At 42.1% G+C, this 20,621-nt stretch overlaps 2 protein-coding genes across 5 annotated transcripts in view; both read left to right on the forward strand.

Annotated features, from left to right (window-relative positions):
• The first annotated feature begins 2,446 nt into the window (after nt 1–2,446).
• On the forward strand, nt 2,447–17,191 carry GPN1 (GPN-loop GTPase 1). Its single transcript, XM_034421093.3, has 15 exons — nt 2,447–2,547; nt 3,135–3,278; nt 3,379–3,472; nt 6,423–6,462; nt 6,666–6,732; nt 7,309–7,346; nt 8,488–8,566; nt 8,662–8,756; nt 9,969–10,014; nt 11,782–11,928; nt 12,137–12,219; nt 13,351–13,390; nt 14,808–14,901; nt 15,964–16,083; nt 16,776–17,191. The coding sequence occupies exons 2-15, from the start codon at nt 3,180–3,182 to the stop codon at nt 16,859–16,861; spliced, it is 1,128 nt and encodes a 375-aa protein (XP_034276984.1). The 5' UTR covers nt 2,447–2,547; nt 3,135–3,179; the 3' UTR covers nt 16,862–17,191.
• A 2,767-nt stretch (nt 17,192–19,958) lies between these two features.
• The window catches only part of LOC117667611 (beta-galactoside alpha-2,6-sialyltransferase 1-like), a 37,514-nt gene continuing 36,851 nt past the window's right edge, over nt 19,959–20,621 (forward strand). For 3 of the 4 annotated variants that reach the window (XR_015731611.1, XM_034421090.3, XM_034421091.3), the window contains exon 1: nt 19,961–20,343. Coding sequence is in view for 3 of the 4 variants with exons in the window: in XM_034421090.3 (XP_034276981.1) it covers nt 20,327–20,343 (17 nt within the window). In the remaining variant the exon portion in view is untranslated. Of the gene's footprint in view, nt 20,344–20,621 lie in introns of all 4 variants that reach the window. The other variant, XM_034421089.3, reaches the window with a different exon arrangement.

Genomic DNA, 20,621 nt, shown 5'->3' on the forward strand with positions numbered 1-20,621 from the left:
CAAATCAGTACCTGGCCCACGAATGGCTTCATTATGTCCAAGGCCTGTCCCTCTAATTGCTGGCTCTGAGAAGAGGAGAAAGCATCACTATTCATACAGTACCTCATCAAGCCACATATAAATCTGGCAGATGCCATTTGCACACGCTAAGCTTCACTACTTCACTACTTTTAATATTGGGTCTGCCTATGTGGTCAACTTGTGGTTCAATTCATGCAAGCTCAGAAAAAATGGTTTAATTCAATGAACATTGCAGCCAAAGTGTCGAAACAACTTCAGATGATAATCAGTGTGTTTATTATTGGAAAGAGCATATAAACAGAAATTATAAGAGGTTGAGTTCTCCAATCCTTTACTGAGTTCTTTGGCGACTTCAAAAAACCTTTCCATAGTGCCCCCCGCCCCCATGAAACAACTGATTTCTAACTAAGTAGCACTTTGAATTAAAGCTGAAGTTAAATAAATGCTGTTCCTTCAGAACTGATTACTGATATAATCCTTGAACTGAGAGAGGTCTTTTAACCACAGAGTCCCATCCCCTATTTGACAGACATAAACCATCTGGTTACGTGTAGATTTTAACTGTTACTATTTTACAGATTTTTTTTAAACAATGTATTTTATTGGCAATTTTGGAAGAACATGGAACCTGAGCTTTGGTAGCCATAAATTGATTGGTTTCATTAACTATGCTTTTTCTAAATTTTTACTGTACAAAGGTCTGTAATTATTAGTTGTCTTAAGTTTTAATTATTTTTCAACTGGCTATATGTTGTGCACCTTGCTGAAAGGCAAGCTATGGAAATTATCATTATGAACAGAGGAAGGTTGACTTAGCCTTCCATCCTTCCGAGGTCAGTAAAATGAGGACCCAAATTGTTGGGGGAGGCAATATGCTGACACTGTAAACCATTTAGAGGGGGCTGTAAAGCACTATGAAGCGGTATATAAGTGCTATTGCTATATTACTAATATAAAATGAAAGCATTCCTAACAGATAGCTATCCAGTCTCTGCCTGAACACATCCAATGATTGCTCCGTTTACATGCCAGTGTTTCTAACTTTGGCAGCTTGAAGATGGGTGGGCTTCAACTCCCAGAATCCCCCTACCAGGCTAGCTGGTGGGAGAATTCTGGGAGTTGAAGTCCACCCTTCAAGGTGCCGAGGTTAAGAAACGCTGTTCTATGCACATTACCTAAAATTTCGAGAGCTACATGCGATAGAAGAACCACTTTGATGCACTATCAAAGGATGCAGCATTTGCATGGAAATGGGAAAACCATGAATTTTAATTCCACCTCAGGCACAAAGCCATCTGGGTAACCTTGGGTCAGTCACTCTCTCTAAGCCCTAGGAAAGAAGCACGGGTAGTCCTCGACTTACAAACATAATCGAGTCCCAAAATTATGTTGCTAAGTGAGACCAATATTGGTTCAATGAGTTTTGTCCCATTTTAGGACCTTTCTTGCCACACTTGTTAAGTGAATCACTACAGTTCATAAGTTAGTCACTCGGTTGTTAAGTGAACCTGGCTTCCCCATCGCTCTTTGCCTGGGCAGGTGGTCACCAAAGGCAAATCGGGGGACACTGCGACCGTCATAAATAGGAATCAGGTTCCAAGCCTCTGAATTTTTTTTAATCGATCTGCAAAAAATCGGAACTGTGACAAAACGGTCACATAAATCACGTTTTCACACAGTGCTGTCGTCACCCTTTGAACGGTCGCTAAACGAACCGTTGAGGACGACCTGTAATCGCAAACCACTTCCGGAAAAACCTTGCCATAAAAAGGGCTCCAGGAATCAAAAAACCGACCCGAAGAAAACAAAATAACGCCGTGTAAATAATACGTTAGAGACCCCCGAAATCCAACAGTAGGCTAAGCATTCGGTTAAATAGGTGGGAAAACGTACAAACGCGCTCGGCGAGCCGTCCTTAACCCAAGAGGGAAAACACCGCGGAAAACCGACGGTTCCAGCAGGGCAGAAACGAGGGAGTGGGCGGCCGGCTGGCTAAAACTACGCAGTCTTCGCTCCAAAAGGGCCACGAGCCTCGCTCTCTCTCTCGCTCTCTCTCTCTCTAACGGACTCCTCGCTTAAGGGAACATGCGGAGCTCCGACCTCCTTCCCAGCAGCCGCCGCCACCGCCACCGCCACCCCCACCTCCCCCCCGTATGACTCACCTTTGCGACAGGTTGCTTTCCCCGCGCGGCGATCGCGGCGCGGGATCCCGAGGATCACGGAAATGGAATCTCTTGAAGCTAGAGAGCCACGCAAAAGGAGGAGGTCCTTTAAAAAAAAAAAAAACGACACCCAGCCCGACGACCAAGTCCTTCCCCCCTTCGAGCCACAGAGGAAGCGGAAAGAGGTGAGGCGATTGTTTCCCCTTCCTGGTTGCCTAGGTGACGCGAAGTTTCATGACGCAAGCGCCGCTTCCCCCCCCCCCATTCTCTAAGAACATAATTTCTCTTCCGCCCGCTGCCTTTTCTTAGAAGGGAGGGGGGTTTCTTACGATTAGAAACCTCCACACACACACACCCCACGATGGTACATTAGAATCGCCCACTCTAAGTATCGCAGCTCTATGTTGAAAAGGATTGGTGGGTCAAAGTTCATCAGGAATATTGTGCGGAGGTGGGGAAACGATGGCCCCTATTATTGACTTGTTGGAACTTCAACTCCCAGAATTCCTGAGCCAGCAGGGAATAGTAGCATGGCTGGCTCAGGAATTCTGGGAGTTGAAGTTCCACAAGTCAATAATAGGGGCCATCGTTTCCTCCCACCCCTTGTGCTGTGGACAGAGAATAGGCCGTTATCTCCTCTCGGGGAAGAATGAGGCGTAGGAAGACTCAGGCCGGTGCCGATGTCAGGGTGGCATCTTTGAAAATGTTCTCTAAGGGTACAAGAAGAATACGGCGGTGCTGTTTCTTCGGGCAGCCTAATTTTCCGAGAGGAGAAGCCCGTTCAGTGGAGGGTGTTTGAGGAAAACTATTCGAATAATTCCCATGCCCCACCAAGGGAGGCGATGTCTGTGGAGTCGTTCTTCTTTTCCAACGTCTCTCTCTCTCTCTCTTTTTTCGCATCTCTATGGTCAAGAAGTTCAGCTTCCTTTCCCCCCTTTTTTATTGAGCCAGAGAAAGCCCCGGAAGTCAAAAGAAAACGGATGAAACGGCGGCAAAATGGCAGCTGCCGGTGGGGCAGCGAGTTCTGCATCCGGAGCCCCAATATGCGTCCTGGTGCTGGGAATGGCTGGCTCTGGCAAGACGGCGCTGGTGCAGGTGCGGGCGGAGCGGGAAGGGAAGTGGGGGGGGGATTGGCCCGGGGAAAGGAGGCCCTTGCTGGCTTCCTTTGAACTGACCTACGGTTTGTTTTCCATAGAGACTGAATGCCTACCTGCATAGTAAGAATTCTCCTCCGTATGTCATCAATCTGGACCCCGCAGTTTATGAGCTGCCTTTCCAGGCCAATATCGGTGAGTACATACGGTGATGGTCTACGGGCTTTGCCAAAGTTATTTTCTTTAGAAAAATATGAGAGTATTTATTAGAATAGAATGGAATGGAATGGAAATGGGAATAGGAATAGGGAGCCTTGGTGACGCAGCCGACTAAAGTGCTGTTAAAGTAGCACTTAGCTGCCAGCTGCCTGCAATTACTGCAAGTTCAAATCTCACCAGGCTCAAGGTTGACTCAGCCTTCCATCCTTCCGAGGTAGGTAAAATGAGGACCCGGATTGTGGGGGCAATAAGCTGACTTTGTATAAAAAAGAACACCGCTTAGGGGGGGCCAAAAGCCCTACTAAGCAGGAATATACAAAAGTATGAAGGCTATTGCTTAACGCATTGTAAGCCGCCCTGAGTCTCCGGAGAAGGACAACATATAAATTGAACCAATAAATAAAGACTAAACTAGACTAGACTAGACACTAGACACTAGACACTAGACACTAGACTAGACTTCTATTCTATTCTATTCTATTCTATTCTATTCTATTCTATTCATCGAGAATAAAAAGATACAACACTTCGTGTTAGTCAAGGTTACTAATAAGCTATCAAATCGTACTAGGAAACAAAAACAATATAAATTGAAAGATACAAGCAACACGGTTATAGTAATAAGTGGGAAGAGATAGATACTAATATGGAAGAGAAGAATAATAGTAATGCAGTCTTTAGTAAATTATTTGACAGTGTTGGGGGAATTAGTTGTTAATCAGAATGATGGCATTCAGGGAAAAACTATTCTTGTGTCTAGTTGTTCTGGTGTGCGGTGCCCTATAGCGTTGTTTTGAGGGTAAGAGTTAAAACAGTTTATGTCCAGGATCCGAAGGGTCTGTAGATATTTTCACAGCCCTCTTTTTGACTCGTGCAGTATACAGATCCTCAATGGAAGATAGGTTGGTAGCAATTGTTTTTTCTGCAGTTCTAATTATCTGTTGAAGTCTGTAAAACTTTGGTTCAGAGTAAAATTCGGGGATTGCAGATATTCAAGCAACTGCACACTGTGTAAGCTGCCACACATTTAGCCCATATGGCCACCTATATGGGCATGGTTGCTCCTTCGCCTTCCCCCAATTATAGATGCCATAGATCCAGTACCCCACAAAGGGATGCTACTATTCCTTTACCATTGCCAACTGAATGGAGTTGCTGTAAGATGTGAGAAGGTAATAGCTCTCCTTATGATTGCACAGCATAATTGGAGCAGCTCAGTATTTGCAGGCTTCTGTTCTGTATAAAACAAGGGAATAAATTGTAGATTTTATTCTGTTTTAAGGAATTGATTACATTGAACTAGATCATATTAATACGAATGGATCAATGGTGGGTTTCAACATTTTTACTACCGGTTCTGTGGGCGTGGCTTGGTGGGCGTGGCATGGCTTGGTGGGCATGGCTTGGGCGTGTCGGGAAGGATACTATAAAATCTCCATTCCCACCCTACTCCAGGGGAAGGATACTGTAAAATTTCCATTTTCTGGAAATTTCCATCAGCTGGAACTTGGGAGGCAGAGAATAGATGGGGGCTGGGCCAGTCAGAATTTTTACTACTGGTTCTCTGAACTATTCAAAATTTCTGCTACTGTTCTCCAGAACCTGCTGAAACCCACCTCTGGAATGGATGACTAAACTTGACTAGACTTGCATACATTTATTTATTTATTTATTTATTTATTCAATTTATATACGCCCTTCTCCTAGTGGACTCAGGGCGGTGCACAGCCAAAACTAAAATACATAACAATACAAAATTTAAAATTAATTAAAAGAATTATATACTTTGGCCCGAATTAAAACAGTGCGAATTAAAACCCATTAACAAATTAAAACTAAACAATTAATAACCATTAAAAACTAAAAAAGGGGGGCGGGGTTCACGCCAGCCCTGCTTGCTGGAAAAGAAGAGTTTTCAGGGCTCGGCGAAAGACCCGAAGATCCGATATCCTTCTTATCTCCGGGGGCAAATCGTTCCAGAGGGCGGGGGCTGCCACAGAGAAGGCCCTCCCCCTGGGGGTCGCCAGCCGACATTGCCTGGCCAACGGCACCCTGAGGAGTCCCTCTCTGTGGGAGCGTACTGGACGGTGGGAGGCTATCGGCGGCAGAAGGCGGTCCCGCAAGTACCCAGGTCCTATGCCATGGAACGCTTTAAAGGTGGTAACCAACACCTTGAAGCGCACCCGGAAGACCACTGGAAGCCAATGCAGCTCACGCAGGAGAGGTGTCACATGGGAGCGACCCCTCGCTCCCATAATCCCCCGCGCGGCCGCATTCTGCACCAGTTGGAGCCTCCGGGTACTCCTCAAGGGGAGCCCCATGTAGAGAGCATTACAGTAGTCCAGGCGGGAGGTGACGAGTGCCTGAGTGACTGTGCGTAAGGAATCCCGATCCAGAAAGGGACGCAACTGGCGAATCAGGCGGACCTGATAAAAAGCCCCCCTGGCCACATTAGTCTATAATATTAATTTTAAATAATTGCTGAAAGTTGCTTAGGATCGATTGGAAATCTGTGTGTTTAGATTATGATTTCCATATTTACCCAGATGAAATTACCTAGAACAGGGGTGAGCAACTGTGGCCCTTTTACAATCTGTGGACTTCAACTCCCAGAATTCCTGAGACAGCCAAGCTGGCTCAGGAATTCTGGGAGTTGAAGTCCACAGGTCATAAAGGGGCCATATTTGCCCACCCCTGACTTAGAGAGTCTTAAGGAAATATTAGAGCTGCACTTAAGATGATGAACAAGTGTTGAGAAAGTAGAAAAAAATGGGGAGGATGTTACATTTAAAGGTAAATTATGTTCTGTTTATTCAAGCAAGAGAGTAAACCAACAATAAGATAAGTTCCTTTTAAATTTGTTTTAAAATCAGGCTTTGTATAATTTCCATCCTGTTTTCCTTTTTTCTTTTTTTTTTCTTTTAAGATATCCGGGACACAGTGAATTACAAAGAAGTCATGAAGCAGTATCCTTGCCTTATTTGGCTATTTCTTCAAAATGTAGTATTACCACTTTTTATTGATTTGTGTGTATATTGCTATATACATGCTGTTCCATTCGTGGTTAACTCTGTAGTATAGCTTTCTATTGATCTCTTGTGGGATTGCGCTGGGGAATATGCTGACCCAGTGAATTGGAGTTCTTCAACTTTTCCTGACCTAGCTCCAGATATGCACTGGGCCCAAATGGTGGCATTGTGACATCCCTCAATCTTTTTGCTACAAGATTTGACCAGGTACATGTTTGCTTAACTGATTTTGCTGGTATACAGCATACCATATTGGTAAACTGATGAATATTCTTTTCTGAAAATTTAAGTATTCTGGACTACATTTAGCAATTGCAAAGCTTTCCCACTGAGCTTTACAGCACGCTCTAAACAATATACAGTAGGGGTGTCAAACTCGCGTCCTGCGGCACAGATGCGTCATAGCCTGGCCACACCCATGCCTGTTTTAGCAAAGGATAAAAAAGTCATGTCATGACATCATGACGACAAGAATTTGACACCCCTGCTTTTCAGAGTCAGCTTATTGTCCCCAACAATCTGCTTCATGGGACAACAATTTTTGAATATCTTCAAATATGCTAACTTACAAAATGTGTCCAAAATATACTGACTTCGTAAACCATCTAGAGAGGGCTATAAAGCACTGTGAAGCTGTATATAAGTCTAATTGCTATAGGTGCAAAATTGAAGCATGTCACTATACTAATTTTGTGATACTAACAGCCCCTTGTTTTAGTAGCTCTTCTGCAAACTCCAGTTTTATTTCTGTATGCAAACGATTTTCTCTTTTATTTTTATCAGGTGATGAAGTTCATTGAAAGAAGACAGACTGCATCCCAGTGAGTCAATGATAAATCTGATGTTGGGAGGGAGTGGGTGGTGGCCACCGGGAAGCCCCTTTTTAAGAAGGGACATACATGCATTCCTTATTTTAAACAGAACTCCTTACATAGGAAGTGTTACCTATTTTTCTTTATAGATCTTGTTAATATTATCTTGGTTTTTAACTTGTGCAGCTCACAAAATGACAAAACAATAAATGAGAAGAAATAATCAAGTGGTATTGCTCAGAATCCTAGGTCTAAAATTAGAATTTAAAATACATACTCAAATACCCATTGTGTCAAAAGCCTACTGGATGGGTATATCAAAGGGACCCAGGGTTCTAAAACTAGGGCATGGTGATTTTAAAAAATGGTGTTCATTTTCATTATTTTAAAATGAGATTCAAATACTGGCAAAGCATGTGGCAAGTCCTCTTTGGAAAAGAAGCAGTCTAGTCCAGGGGTCTCCAACCTTGGCAACTTTAAGCCTGGCTGGCTGGGGAATTCTGGGAGTTGAAGTCCTCCAGGCTTAAAGTTGCCAAGGTTGGAGACTCCTGGTCTAGTCATCAATTGTGATGACTTAACAAGTGGTGGGGTTCTCCAACCTTTTTGGAAAGCTATGGATACATTTGAAATTATGAACATTATTGTATGTTCAGTCACAAAATACTGAGAGTAATCCCTCCCCCTCCCCCCCATTTTCCTCACACAGATGTAAACATTTGGTGGGTAGGGTTTTGTGTGTGTGTGTGTGTGTTCTTTGGAATATTTTGAAATGAGTGCTCAGTCTTTGCAATTCCTAAGTGAATTTTAAAAAAAAGATTTAAATGGCTGGAGATGGCATATAAAATATTTTAGAAATATTCCTTTGAGCAACTAATTATGCCTCATCTCTCCTAAAATAGTGGTCTTGGACTGAAATGGTCATTTGCATTGATTTGATAAGGAAACTGGGTCACAAATTCATCCTTTGTTTTGAAAATAAATAATTAAACCTGGACTCCATTCTTGTCTCTGTGGATAGCAGCTCTGGCTTGAATTTCAGAGACAGCAATGGACAAGTGCACACTGTGGTCTAGCTCCTGTGTGCGCAATCTGAATAAAATGTCTTCTGCATATTCTGAGTGTGTGAGAGAGCAAATCTTTTCTCTTGCAGATATGTCCTAATAGATACACCTGGGCAGATTGAAGTGTTTACTTGGTCTGCCTCTGGCACTATCATCACAGAAGCCCTGGTTAGTGACTTCTATTCATCTGGTGTTGGGAGTTAATTAAGGATGGGGAAAACACGCTTTGCTTTGTTGACAATAATCCTGATATGTCTATTTAGGCTTCCTCTTTCCCATCGGTGGTGGTTTATGTGATGGACACATCTCGCAGCACTAATCCTGTCACCTTCATGTCTAACATGCTGTATGCTTGCAGGTAGGAGGCACTTTCCCTACAATTCCTCTTTTTCTTTGTGAGATAAAGGTCTGGATGTTTTTAAAATTCTAATGTAGTTCGTGTTCTCCCAGACTTTTTATTTACATTCATCAACTGCTTTCCCAGCACAAACTTTCACTGTATTTAATCGGTTTATATCTGGTTTCCTAAACAAAATGTAAATCAGCTTACAACAGATGACTTAGAAAAGTATATTATAAATTTAAAAGCCAGGGAAAATGCAAGCATCTACACCAGGAAAATTGACTTCAAAAGGGGGGGGTGTTGCTCAGAGTGTGTGCTGTCCCCAAAAGCTCCTACTTTTGGTCTTCCAGAAGAATCTGGCAGAGAAAGGTATAAATTGGGTTGTGTGGGAAGGAATAATCTTTAAAATAATTCTAGAGCCCTTCACAAAACAGAGCCGAGTTAACATGTTAAACTGTAGTTAAGAACAGAATGCGTTGAAGTATTATAGCACAATTTGTTATCTTTAACATATTTAATAATAATTCTCACAAGTGGTGCTTCAGTGAAAGCCATTGTGTATTGAGCAAATTCCTATGTTCTGATTAGCAACTTCCATTGTTAGTTCATCTGCCATTTTTTCATTTGTGCCATAAACATGAAACCAAAAGCAGTATTCATGGCTATCGCAGGTAGTCTTTTGGCTAGGGTTTACCAAGATCAGAACTTGTGAAGTTCATCAAAGTTGCTATATCATCTGCCTTCAGGGTACATAATTAGTTACCATTAGTTTGCCAAATACGAAATCCCCCATTTTCTAGCCTCAAGTATTAAAAGGCAGAATTGTGGACTATTAACAGTTGCGTGCCTTTGATTAAGGAGGGAACAACAATTTTGTAAAAGACTGGAAACCCTTTATAAACTTTTTGCTGTAAATGGACAAAAAAATGTTGATTTTGGGATTAACTGATTAAAAAGGATTGTTTATGGAAGGAAGGATATTGTGGTATATAATTTGGAGGATGGAGATGGTAATTATTACGCCTGTACTGCAGTTACTTCCTTAGCTATTTTTCCTTTGTCTTTTGCTGTCTATAACCTTTTATTTCATGTCGTTTTTCCTTTTTTGCTTATGTTTCTGTAGTTTTGAATGTTGTGTAAAATTCTCTTTCAGTAAAAGTATTAAAGCAACAAACTATTTCATGCTTGGGCCACCTTTTTATCTCTGATCATCCACTCTTTTTTCAGCATCTTATACAAAACGAAGCTCCCATTCATAGTGGTCATGAACAAGGTGAGTGGGGTGTTCCATAGTCCACATTACATGCTTGATATCAATGAGATCATTTCTTAATATTAAACCAACACTGTCTTTCCCCCCCACCTTCTTGTTTCTCTTTTTTTTTTTAAAAAAAGTGAAGGCTATCTATTCAAACTCGATGATGAGGATGTGGGGATGTCTGTATAGAGCCTTGTTCCAAAATTAAGGTGGGGGGGAATCTTCACTTCCCATTTTAATTGCAGCTATGGGATTTCCAGGTTGTCTCCCATTGGAATATTGACCAGACTAAGTCCTGTTTAGCTTTTTTGAGATCAGCTAAATTCAGCTAAGGTGCTGCCACTTGTGACTTTTCTTTTCAAAGAAGCAACAAAGAATTGTAAGGATAAATTGTGATATCCGAAATTATTTAGGGTATGATATGTTGTGGTGGTTGTTGTTACTCTCATGTTTTCAGTTATCTCCCAAGAAAAAGAAAATGGTTTTGAAGAGAAATTACACAGTTAAAATGGTCATTAAATGGCAAACAGTTCATGAGTTGGAATAGGAACATTTGAGCAGGGACAGAAAATTAAATTGTCAGTAACACAATGTTGCTAGATAACACATTCGAGGGACCATTGTATCCCAGTGGGATTGGCCCACCACATCCGTGCCTGCAGAGAAGGCATGCTGCGGGCCCCATCGGCCAGGGTATTCCTGTAGTTGGGTCCAGGAGAAGAGCCATCTCTGCCATTGCTCCTGCCCCTTGGGACATCTTACCCCCCTCTGGAGTGAGCTCCAGTGCTCCTGGCCTTTCAAAAGAGCTTAAAGACCTGGCTCTGCCAGTTGGCTTGGGGCTTGGGGAAGGGGCTTCACATTGGGGAGTGGTTGACAGATTACATACAAAGACACACACACACACACACACACACACACACACACACACACGGCTCATCCCACTTCCTCCCTTCCCATCTTTAGTTAGGGTTGAGTATATTTTTATAGTATTTTGTTTGTATTGTGAATAGATTTTATATATTTTATCCTTTTAATACCGCCCAGAGTTATCCTGTGGTAAGATGGGCAGCCAGTGAATTTAATAAATAAAATTTGAAATACTATATTCAATCCATCCATCCATCTCATAAGGAATATTGAAGATCTGAAAAAATGATACTAAAATGATCAAGTACCTGAAGAAGCCAGGTTCAGATATAACTAGAGCCTTGAAAGCTTGCTGAGTCACTGTCTTAATATTCCATTAAAATCGGCTGAGATTCTCAACCATTAATCTTTAGCGCTATCCTTTGGGGCACAGAGACAAAATTTTCCAATGTCAATCCTTCCGACGGTTTAATTTTGCTTCTCCTGATTGTGCTGAATAACCTTATCTTTTTTTACCACTATTTACAAAAGTGAACTTTCAGTATCTTCTTTATGCTCCTCATGTTTGTTTGTTTCCTTCTTAAGGAACATGTTTGTTTCCTTCTTAAAAGATGAAGTTTTGAATGGGTCACAATAGTTCATAGATGGCCTATTGGGTTTTTGATAATACTGCTGTCTTTCATTTCTTAGCATGGGTTTTCTGTGCAAATGAAATGAAGAGCCATCAGTCTGCTTTCCCTACCACCTCTAGAGAACCAGCAGTTATTATGAGGCCATTGGTCCTTGTTCCTGGGCCAGTAGGTAACAAGGTATAATGGATAAGATTCTGGCAAGACTTCTTTGCTGTTTCTATATTCTATGTTTTGCTTAAATGTATACTTTAGACACCCTATCTGTTTTTCTTTTTCAACTCAGACAGACATCATTGACCACAGCTTTGCACTTGAATGGATGCAGGACTTTGAAGCTTTTCAAGATGCCCTCAGTCAGGAAACCAGCTATGCCAGTAATTTAACTCGGTCTATGAGTCTTGTTTTAGATGAGTTCTACAACTCACTTCAGGTGGGTGCTCTCTTTTGTACTGCAAAGGGTGCAGTATGTTCTGTCTGCAGGCGGGTTTGTTAAAAATATTATGGAGTAATGGCAGTTTTTGGTGCTGAATGGGAAGAGAGAGGTTGAAGTTAAGCAAGTCAAGCAAGACAGAGCTTTTAATTCATTTAAATCCATATTTCTAAAGCCACCCAATTTTATCAACAACTTTCTCTTGCAGGTGGTGGGTGTTTCTGCTGTACAAGGAACAGGGATGGATGAATTTTTTGAACATTTATCCAAAGCTGTTGATGAATATGAAAGGTGAGTCTTTTTCAGGAAAGGAAGGAAAATAGCAAGAGCAACCCGGCATGCGATGCATTATCTTTAGGGATATCTTGAGTTTTGGGACATACTGAATTTGAGTTTCCAAGATACTTTTTCAAAAGGCAACCAGGTTTTCTTTATTTTTCCTTGAAGACATTTCATTTCTCATCCAAGAAGCTTCATTGGTTCTGGCAGGATGGTAAGGATGAAGGATTAGCTCTGAAAGGATGGGGAGGGTGGGAAGAAATGGAAGGGTCATATTTCTTTGCAGTCATCTGGTCATTAGCACTCTCTGAGAGCCATTTGAGGCCTCTTGGGGTTTTATCTGTGCCCTTAGGTCACCTGAATCAACTGAGGTTGCCTAGAAACTAGAGAGAGCCAATTTGTTGTAGTGATTAAGGCATCAGGCTAGAAACTGGGAAATTGTGGAGTTCTTAGTTCTATCTTAGGCATAGAGGCATCTGGATGACCTTGGGCCAGTCAAATTGTGTCAGCCCTAGGAAGGAAGTGGTGGCAAACCATTTCCAAAAAACCTTGCCAAGAAAACTGCAGGGACTAGTCCAGGCAGTCACCAGGAGTCATACTGACTCAAAGGCACAAAAAGAAAGAAAGGTTGAGTTTAGGCAAATAATGCTTCCAATTAAGTTTATTTGTACCCTGTGGATATACTAGATTTCACAACAATCTTCAGAAATCAATTATTTGCTGTTTGTATTAGCGACCTCAACCGTTGAGCAGTTCCATATCGCATCTTTTGATGTACTGTAGAGCCAATGGGTTTTCACGGGGCAGCACCAAATAATTCGTTCTTGGTGCAGATATTAGGCTTATAGGGAAAACATTCCTCTCTTTCTATAGCATTAAATAAAACTGTCAGTACACACACTGATTACTTGTAACAGTGATGTCCGTTCAGTACTGCTGACCATGCGAGAAGAACTTTTTTATATGAAATGGTTTTTAATGGTTTGTAAGCTGTCTAGAGTTGCCACCAGATGAGATGAGCAGCATATACATTTAACAAGTAAACACATTATATATATGTATATATGTATATATAAATATATATAAATATAAATAATAGTGCTCAGGAGTAAATACATGAAGCCCCTTTTTTCCTTCTTCCAGAGAATATCGACCAGAATATGAGCGCCTAAGAAAGCAATTGGTAAGTACATGCATATACTTGGGCTGTTGGGATGTTTTGGGCTGTATTGATATAAGCCTTCCCGCCCCCAATTGTGTCTGCATACTTGTTGCTGTATTTGTTGCTGGATGTTGGAGAGCAACTGCCCCAGCTGGAAGAAGAACTCAAGCGGGGAATTAGCTTGGATTTGCCATATAAACATAAGAGATCTGAAACACACACACACACGCCCAAATATCTTTCAGCTTTCCCAGACAAAAGCTGCCAGTCTGGAGAGATTCTGTATGATAGGCAGAGAACCATTGGGTAGCTAGTTTGAGCTCCACATGAGTCTGGTTGTTCCCATCTGACATTGGAGTTCTTAAAAGTCCCAAAGGTGCTTTCTTCAAGAGGCAACTGGACGTTCTGGTTTTTCTTTGAAGACGTTTTGCTTCTCATCCAAGAAGCTTCTTCAGCTCCAATTGTCAACAGTATCAACTATATCACCTACAGCATTGGAAAATATTTAACCGTCTTATTAACTCCTCTAGTTGGCAACATGTCTTCAAAGAAAAACCAGAAAGTCTGGTTGCCTCTTGAAAATGCACCTTTGGGACAACCATGACCTGGATGATTGAGAATCTCCATAGACAGTTCCAAAAGGCATTTCTTCAGATGTAAATACTAATTTACCTATCGGGTGATAAAAGAAGTGTGGGAAAAGGAAACAAAGCAGGTAATCCTAGGGCTATGGCGAAGAGATCAAAATCCCTGAGGGTTAGAGGCCCAGGAGCCTTTCTTTTTCCATTGTTAAATGAATTCAAAGCAGTGATAAGGGTTAATGTACAATTGTGGAAGAACCTAGATCTCTTTTCTGCGAATAATAAAAAGTTAGTGGTAAGCAGTTACTTACTTATTCATGGCATACTAAATAAACCATGATGGCTGAGTCCAAACATACCAAACCACAGTTCTTCATTTCATGTAGATTTATTAAATCTATTAGCTTAACGCACTGTAAGCCGCCCTGAGTCTCCGGAGAAGGGCGGCATATAAATCAAACCAAAAAAAAATAAAAAATAAATAAACCTAATTAGCTAAGTTTGAACAATACTGTAAACCAAAAATCAAAGTAACATGCTTAATGCACTTCGTGGTGTTTCTCGCCATTTCTCACTGACAACTCCCTAACCATTCCATACATCTTCCTTCTTACTCTTAGTCCTTAAGGCATGGGTTGAATTTCTGTTCATTTTTTACTCCTCTTGAAAGGGGATGGGATATAATTACAATTTAAAGCATCCTCTGAAGGGCCAAGAGAATTTTACTGAAATTAAAAAGCTTGGGGGTTATGTGAAAACTACATTCATGTCATATTCAGTTCCAATGTGAGAACAAATTGAGATACAAATGCATAGGGAAAAAACGTGTTACTGGAATGCTCTCTCTTCATTTACAGGAAAGAGCTCAGAAGCAGCAGCAGGAAGAACAACTGAAAAGTTTACGGAGAGATATGGGGCCTGTTGCTATGGAGAACAGCCCAGCAGTTTCAGGTACATGAGAACCTCTACAGAGACTGAGGCAGTCCCTGAAAAGCATTTATAAGCTTCATCTGGTACAGAATACAGTGGTATGGGCAGTTATGTACACTCCTAGAACAGCATGCTACACCTCTACTATGCGAGCTGCGTTGGCTGCCAGTTTGCTTCCAAGTCCAATTCAGGGAGTCACTTTTAACCTTTAAAGTCCTTCATGGCATGGGATCAGGCTCTCTGAAGGACTGCCTCTCCCTGGTTATATCAGCCCTTCCCCCCCAGCAGATCTGGCATGTTGTGGGTCCCATCAACTATGGTCCCACTACATTTGGTTGGCCCAAGGAGAGATGTGCCATCCATGGCATGATGGGCTGCCTTGTGGAACATCCTTCCCTCCCCCCAAAAAATTAGATTAGCTCCATCCCTTTTGGTAGGCCTCAAGACCTCGTTATGTTATCAGGCCTGGGGCTCCCAAGGTACAGGAGACTTGCTGACATGGCTCAAATGCTGTGATGAGCATTTTTATCCCCATCACCACCTAGGGTTTGTATCTTATTTTTTATGATATTTATTAGCATGGATTCTTATAGCTGTAATTTTTTTTACATTCTTTTATTTTGTTGTGTGCTGCCCAGAATCACCTTTGGTGAAATGGACCCCTATATAACGTTGATTCATAAATAAGCCAACAAGCCACCGAGCAGTATTTAGAAGTATGTTCAGGTTCATAGCTGGCATCATTTTATCTGCTCCACTAAATATTTGAGGATATAGTAGTTGATATGGGAAATAGTTGGGTTTCACAGAGAAGCGCAGAAGACGAAAAGGAAGGGCTGCTGGTAGAATTTGGATACACTTATGGCACTTACCTAGTGGGGTATGGCACTTCATCAGGCAAGATATTATGCTGTAGGACTAAGCAACTGTTGTTGCTGCCTTGCCCAGAGCCCTCATTTAGGCATCATGTTTATACAACCTCTTCTGACTTTGTATTGTTTGAGGAACTCCTGGACAGGGTGTTCATCCTACTGCACAGGAAGAAATTGAAAAATTGCTTTTTGGTTTGATTTTGGTTCAAAGGTTCACTGGCAGAATCTTCATTAAGCTCATCAGAACTGATTTTGACACGAGGAACTTTGGATCCACAAGAAGAGGAAGAAGAGGCCCAGGACAGTGATACTGATGACATTGATCATGAAGGTAATTAAAGCTCTGAAGGAATAGGAGGAATTAAAAATTGCAAGAGGCAAGCCAAGAAGGAGGGTGGCAGCATTTTTCCATCAGTTGCTTTACATGGAGTTCCTAACAGTAAAGTCCATTACCTTTAAAGTCCACTTATGGCATGGGTCCAGGGTATCGGGGGTTGGCATTAACCTGCCCTACTTGTTCCAGTGGAAAGGGCCTACTTTGTATCCCATTGGCCCCCAAATTTTGGCTGGTGGAGTCCAGGTGAAGAGCCTTTTCCGTTATGGTCCCTGCCCTCTGGAATATTCTCCTATCAGAGGTGAGATCCACCTCCAAACTCCTGGCCTAAAAACTTGGCTCTGCTGCTTGGCCTGGGCCCTCTACAGGGACCCACTACATTGGGAGTGGCTGATGGGATAGAGAAGATTCTCTGTCCCATGCTGCCCATCATCTTGGTTTTTAATTTGTAACTTTTAAATTCTTTTTTGCACTTTTTAACTTTTATTATATTGTAAGCTACCCAGAGTTACTGTATTAGAAAGATAGGCAGCGTAGAAATTCAATAAATAAATAAAAACTCTGTTTTATATCCATTGTACAATCCAGCAAAGGATTGTGGTAATGCTGGTTTCTATGAGGGAAATTTAGGTCCTAAGGCATTAGTGAGACCCACTTTGCTAACACATCTCTTCTCTTTTCTGCTATAGTGACGGAGGAAAGCCATGAAGAACCTGCCTTCCAGAACTTCTTGCAAGAAGCTAAGCTGCACTATTCGACCAGAAGCAACCAGTAGAAGAGAACAAGGACAGTTGCATGTTTGGACGCAGAAACTGAAGAACCCAGAGCTATGAAACAGCCCCAACTCTTTGCCATCTATGGCAACTGTTCTGGCCCCCTTAACTCAAGGCTACCGAGTTCTTTCTATGGCAACTGTTTTTTCAGTGGGAGACTAAAGCAGTTAGAGACTAAAGCCAGAACCGGATGGTCATTTTCACAGATGAGACGTAATCACTTGTTGGCAAAAGAATATGACTTTGAGGGATCTTGTTGCCTCTGTTGTGAATTTTACCTATAATGTATGTTTCTGTTTTGTAAATTATTAGCAAATATCTATTCTGCTACATGTTCTTGGTGGCTGACCTTTTCTTCTAGCTTAATGATTGGCACTTCACTTTTTTCCCCACCTGTATATGCTGAAATAAGAGAAGACACAACTGGCATGGTAGTTGAACATGAGATGAGATGTGGGGTCATTTTGCTAAGCAGTTTGAGAATGCATTCACTGAAAAAAACAGCACAAAAAAAGCTGGAAAATTACTTCTGGTCATGTGGGTGCCTGTACATCCTCACCCAGGCACATGGAGATGCAGAGTTCTTCCAAAAACTGTAAATACAAACATAAAATACTTCTGCTGGATTCTGTTAAAAGGAGGATGGGGGCAGGGGGTTTATTTCTTCACAGAAAAGACCAGAGAGTCTACAGGTAGTCCTTGACTTATGACCACAACGGAGTCCAAAATTTCTGTTGCTAAGCAAGACAGCTAAGTGAATTTTGTCCCATTTTATTTTTTTCTTGCCACAGCTGTTAAGTGAATCACTGCAGTTGTTAAATCAGTAACACAGTTGTTAACTGAGTTCGGCTTCCCCATTGACTTTGCTTCTCAGAAGTCAAGTCTCAAAAGGTGATCACATGACCCCAGGACACTGCAGCTGTCATAATTATGAATCCATTGCCAAGCATCTGAATTTTGATCATGTGACCATGGGGATGCTGCAATAGTCGTAAGTGTGAAAAACGGTCATGAGTCACATTTTTCAGTGATGTAACTTTGAAAGATCACAAAATGAAATGCTGTATGAGATTTGAGTTATGACTGAATATTTACTAGGAAAAAAAGTGAATTGTGTACATCGGTATCCCTTTGTAATATGGAAGTGAGAGTTTGATATATAGGTAAGTGGATTGTAGTGGGAATGGACTATTTCAATCCATTGAGAATGCCAAGAGAGGTAGGCTCAGAACTAAACGGTGCTGAATGTAGATTCAGTGCAATTATTTAGGCAAAATGAATGAGAAATATATGAAGGAAGAGCAAAATAGTGAAAGAAAGTTGAGAAAGTGGTGATGTTTTATAACATCTTCAGAAGCAGGCAAAAAGTTTAAAGTGGAAAAGGTAATTTATAAAGCTAGGCATGGATATGGCGGGGATAATATTTGCAAAGACAGAAAGGTACAGAGTGTTATATTGAATGATAGCGCTTCATATACATTAGATTTAGTGAAATACATTTTATGTTTGTTTAGCTTTTTTTTTTTTTGCAAGAGAGTTCCTTTTCTTATTGCTGTCTTTTCATATGTACGTTGTCCGCTAAAGGGTCTCTTTGCTGCTTGGATGAAGGAACAAAGTGATTCTTTTTCTCTTGCTCCCTCCCTTTCCAAGTGGAGGGAGTTCCCGTTGCAGTGGTGCTTCCAGAAGAATAGTGGCAAAGCTTTGTAACTTCTTAGTGAAATACACACTGGAAATTAAACTAGGGCTATAGTTTAAGTATTCCTAAATATGCTACTTGAACACAGAGGATGAAAGCTGCTCACTTGCCCTCAGCACAATTTTTTTTCTTGGGGCGGGGGGAGGATTTTCAAGTTTGTTGCTGCAGCCTTCCCTGAGAAGGATCGCCTTTTTTGGGTGCCAACCAGTCTCTAGGCTCTTTAGCTTCACAAGCAACCACACCACAGCACACAAAAGAAGCTGTGTCCAGGCCCTGTTCAGAAGGGCCAGGACACACTGCAGCACAACACTACTAAGAAAAACGAGAAATGGCTGCTCGATGTCTTTCTCCATAACAGCTATCTCAAAAACTTCATATTGGGACTGGAGGCTAAAACATATAAAGAACAGTTGCAGGAACTGGGTATGTCTAATGAAAAGAAGGACTAGAGATATGATAGCATTGTTCCAATATCTCAGGGGCTGCCACAAAGAAGAGGGAGTCAACCCATTCTTCAAAGCACCTGAGGGCAGGACAAGAAGCTATTGGTGGAAACTAATCAAGAAAAGAAGCAACTTGATTAGCAACTAAGGAGAAAATTCCTGCAATAGAACAATTAATCAGTGGAACAACTTTCCTCCAGGAGTTGTAAATTCTCCAACACTGGAAGTTTTTACGAGGAGATTGGATAACCATTTGTCTGAAGTGGTATAGGGTTTCCTGCCTAAGCAGGGGGTTGGACTAGAAGACCTCCAAGGTCCTTCCAAGTCTGTTATTCTATATTCTGACACACAACACCCAAACTACACCACACAGCCAACCACCACACAAAAAACTAACCCTACCATACACAAAAGGGATGTAGGAAATGACAGCCAGAATTCTCCAACCTCTAGGAATAGCAACAGCCCACAAACCCACACCCACACTCCGCAGGAATTATCCAGAACCAAAAACAAGATAAGATAAAAGGATAAAAAAAGCAATGTATGGTACAAAATCAACTGTAACTATTGCAATCATTTCTACGTGGGACAAACATCACATCAATTAAAAAACAGGATCCATGAACACTGGCTGGCAGTCAAATGCCATGATCCCAAATCCTTAATCTCTATCCACACCGACACCAAACAGCACCAGTTCGATTAGAACAACACAAAAATAATTGGCTATGCTATGCTACCTGCCACACTTGTGAACTCATCAAAGCCTGGCACTCCACAATCAATTCCATCAACACACTGACCTACAACTGCCCAGAATCCAAATCAACCACACACAGCTAACCGAAGATAGCACTGACACTCAACCAAATCCAGGCAACCCTTCCCCCCTCCCACACCAGCACTTCACCTGATGTAACCTCCCCATCACAAAACTGTCACTGATGACTCACACCTGACCCATCCCAAGACCCTCACTTGACACACCCACATCTGGCCCATCCCAAGACCTACTGACCACATGAAGCCCTTATAAATGGAAGAACACTGACATCACCTGAACTCCGAAGATATTACCTAGCCTGGTACTGAAACATTCAGCAACCAACCCACAAGCTCGGAGAACGAACCTGCACCCTCATCTTTAGATTCTGCTTGTTCCTGATAGAAGTGAGGATCCAGCTGACATCCTGGGTGACTTTGCAGGGTGAGAGAGGAGCAGCAGCTGACTCTCAGTAGCGCCACTTGTCTCCTGGTAGTGTACCTCCTTGTGACCCAGAAACGTTCCCTCTGGACACATTACGGTTCAGAGCCACTAAGGAGAGATGCTGATACGGAGAAGGTAAGCCTTAGAGCTGTTGACCGCTTCCCACCTCAACAAGGGGAACTCCTGGAGACCCTAGGAGGGAAAGGAGCAAAACCCAAAGGACCAGGAGGCCAGCAGCCCAGAGGAGCCCATTCCTTGTCCCTGCAGCCTAGAGACCTTCCAGAGGGTCTCCCTGTAGCCACCTGAGCAACACGGGATGCCAGTAAGACCTGGTGGGAGCGTTTGTCTGGGTCCGGAGGCCAGGTGCTTCTCCTTGCCGTCTCCTGTGAGCTGATGGCCTCTCTTCCCCCGTC

This window comes from Pantherophis guttatus, chromosome 1 (assembly GCF_059756535.1).
Source record: "Pantherophis guttatus breed Tessera chromosome 1, ASM5975653v1, whole genome shotgun sequence".
Taxonomy (NCBI): Eukaryota; Metazoa; Chordata; class Lepidosauria; order Squamata; family Colubridae; genus Pantherophis; species Pantherophis guttatus.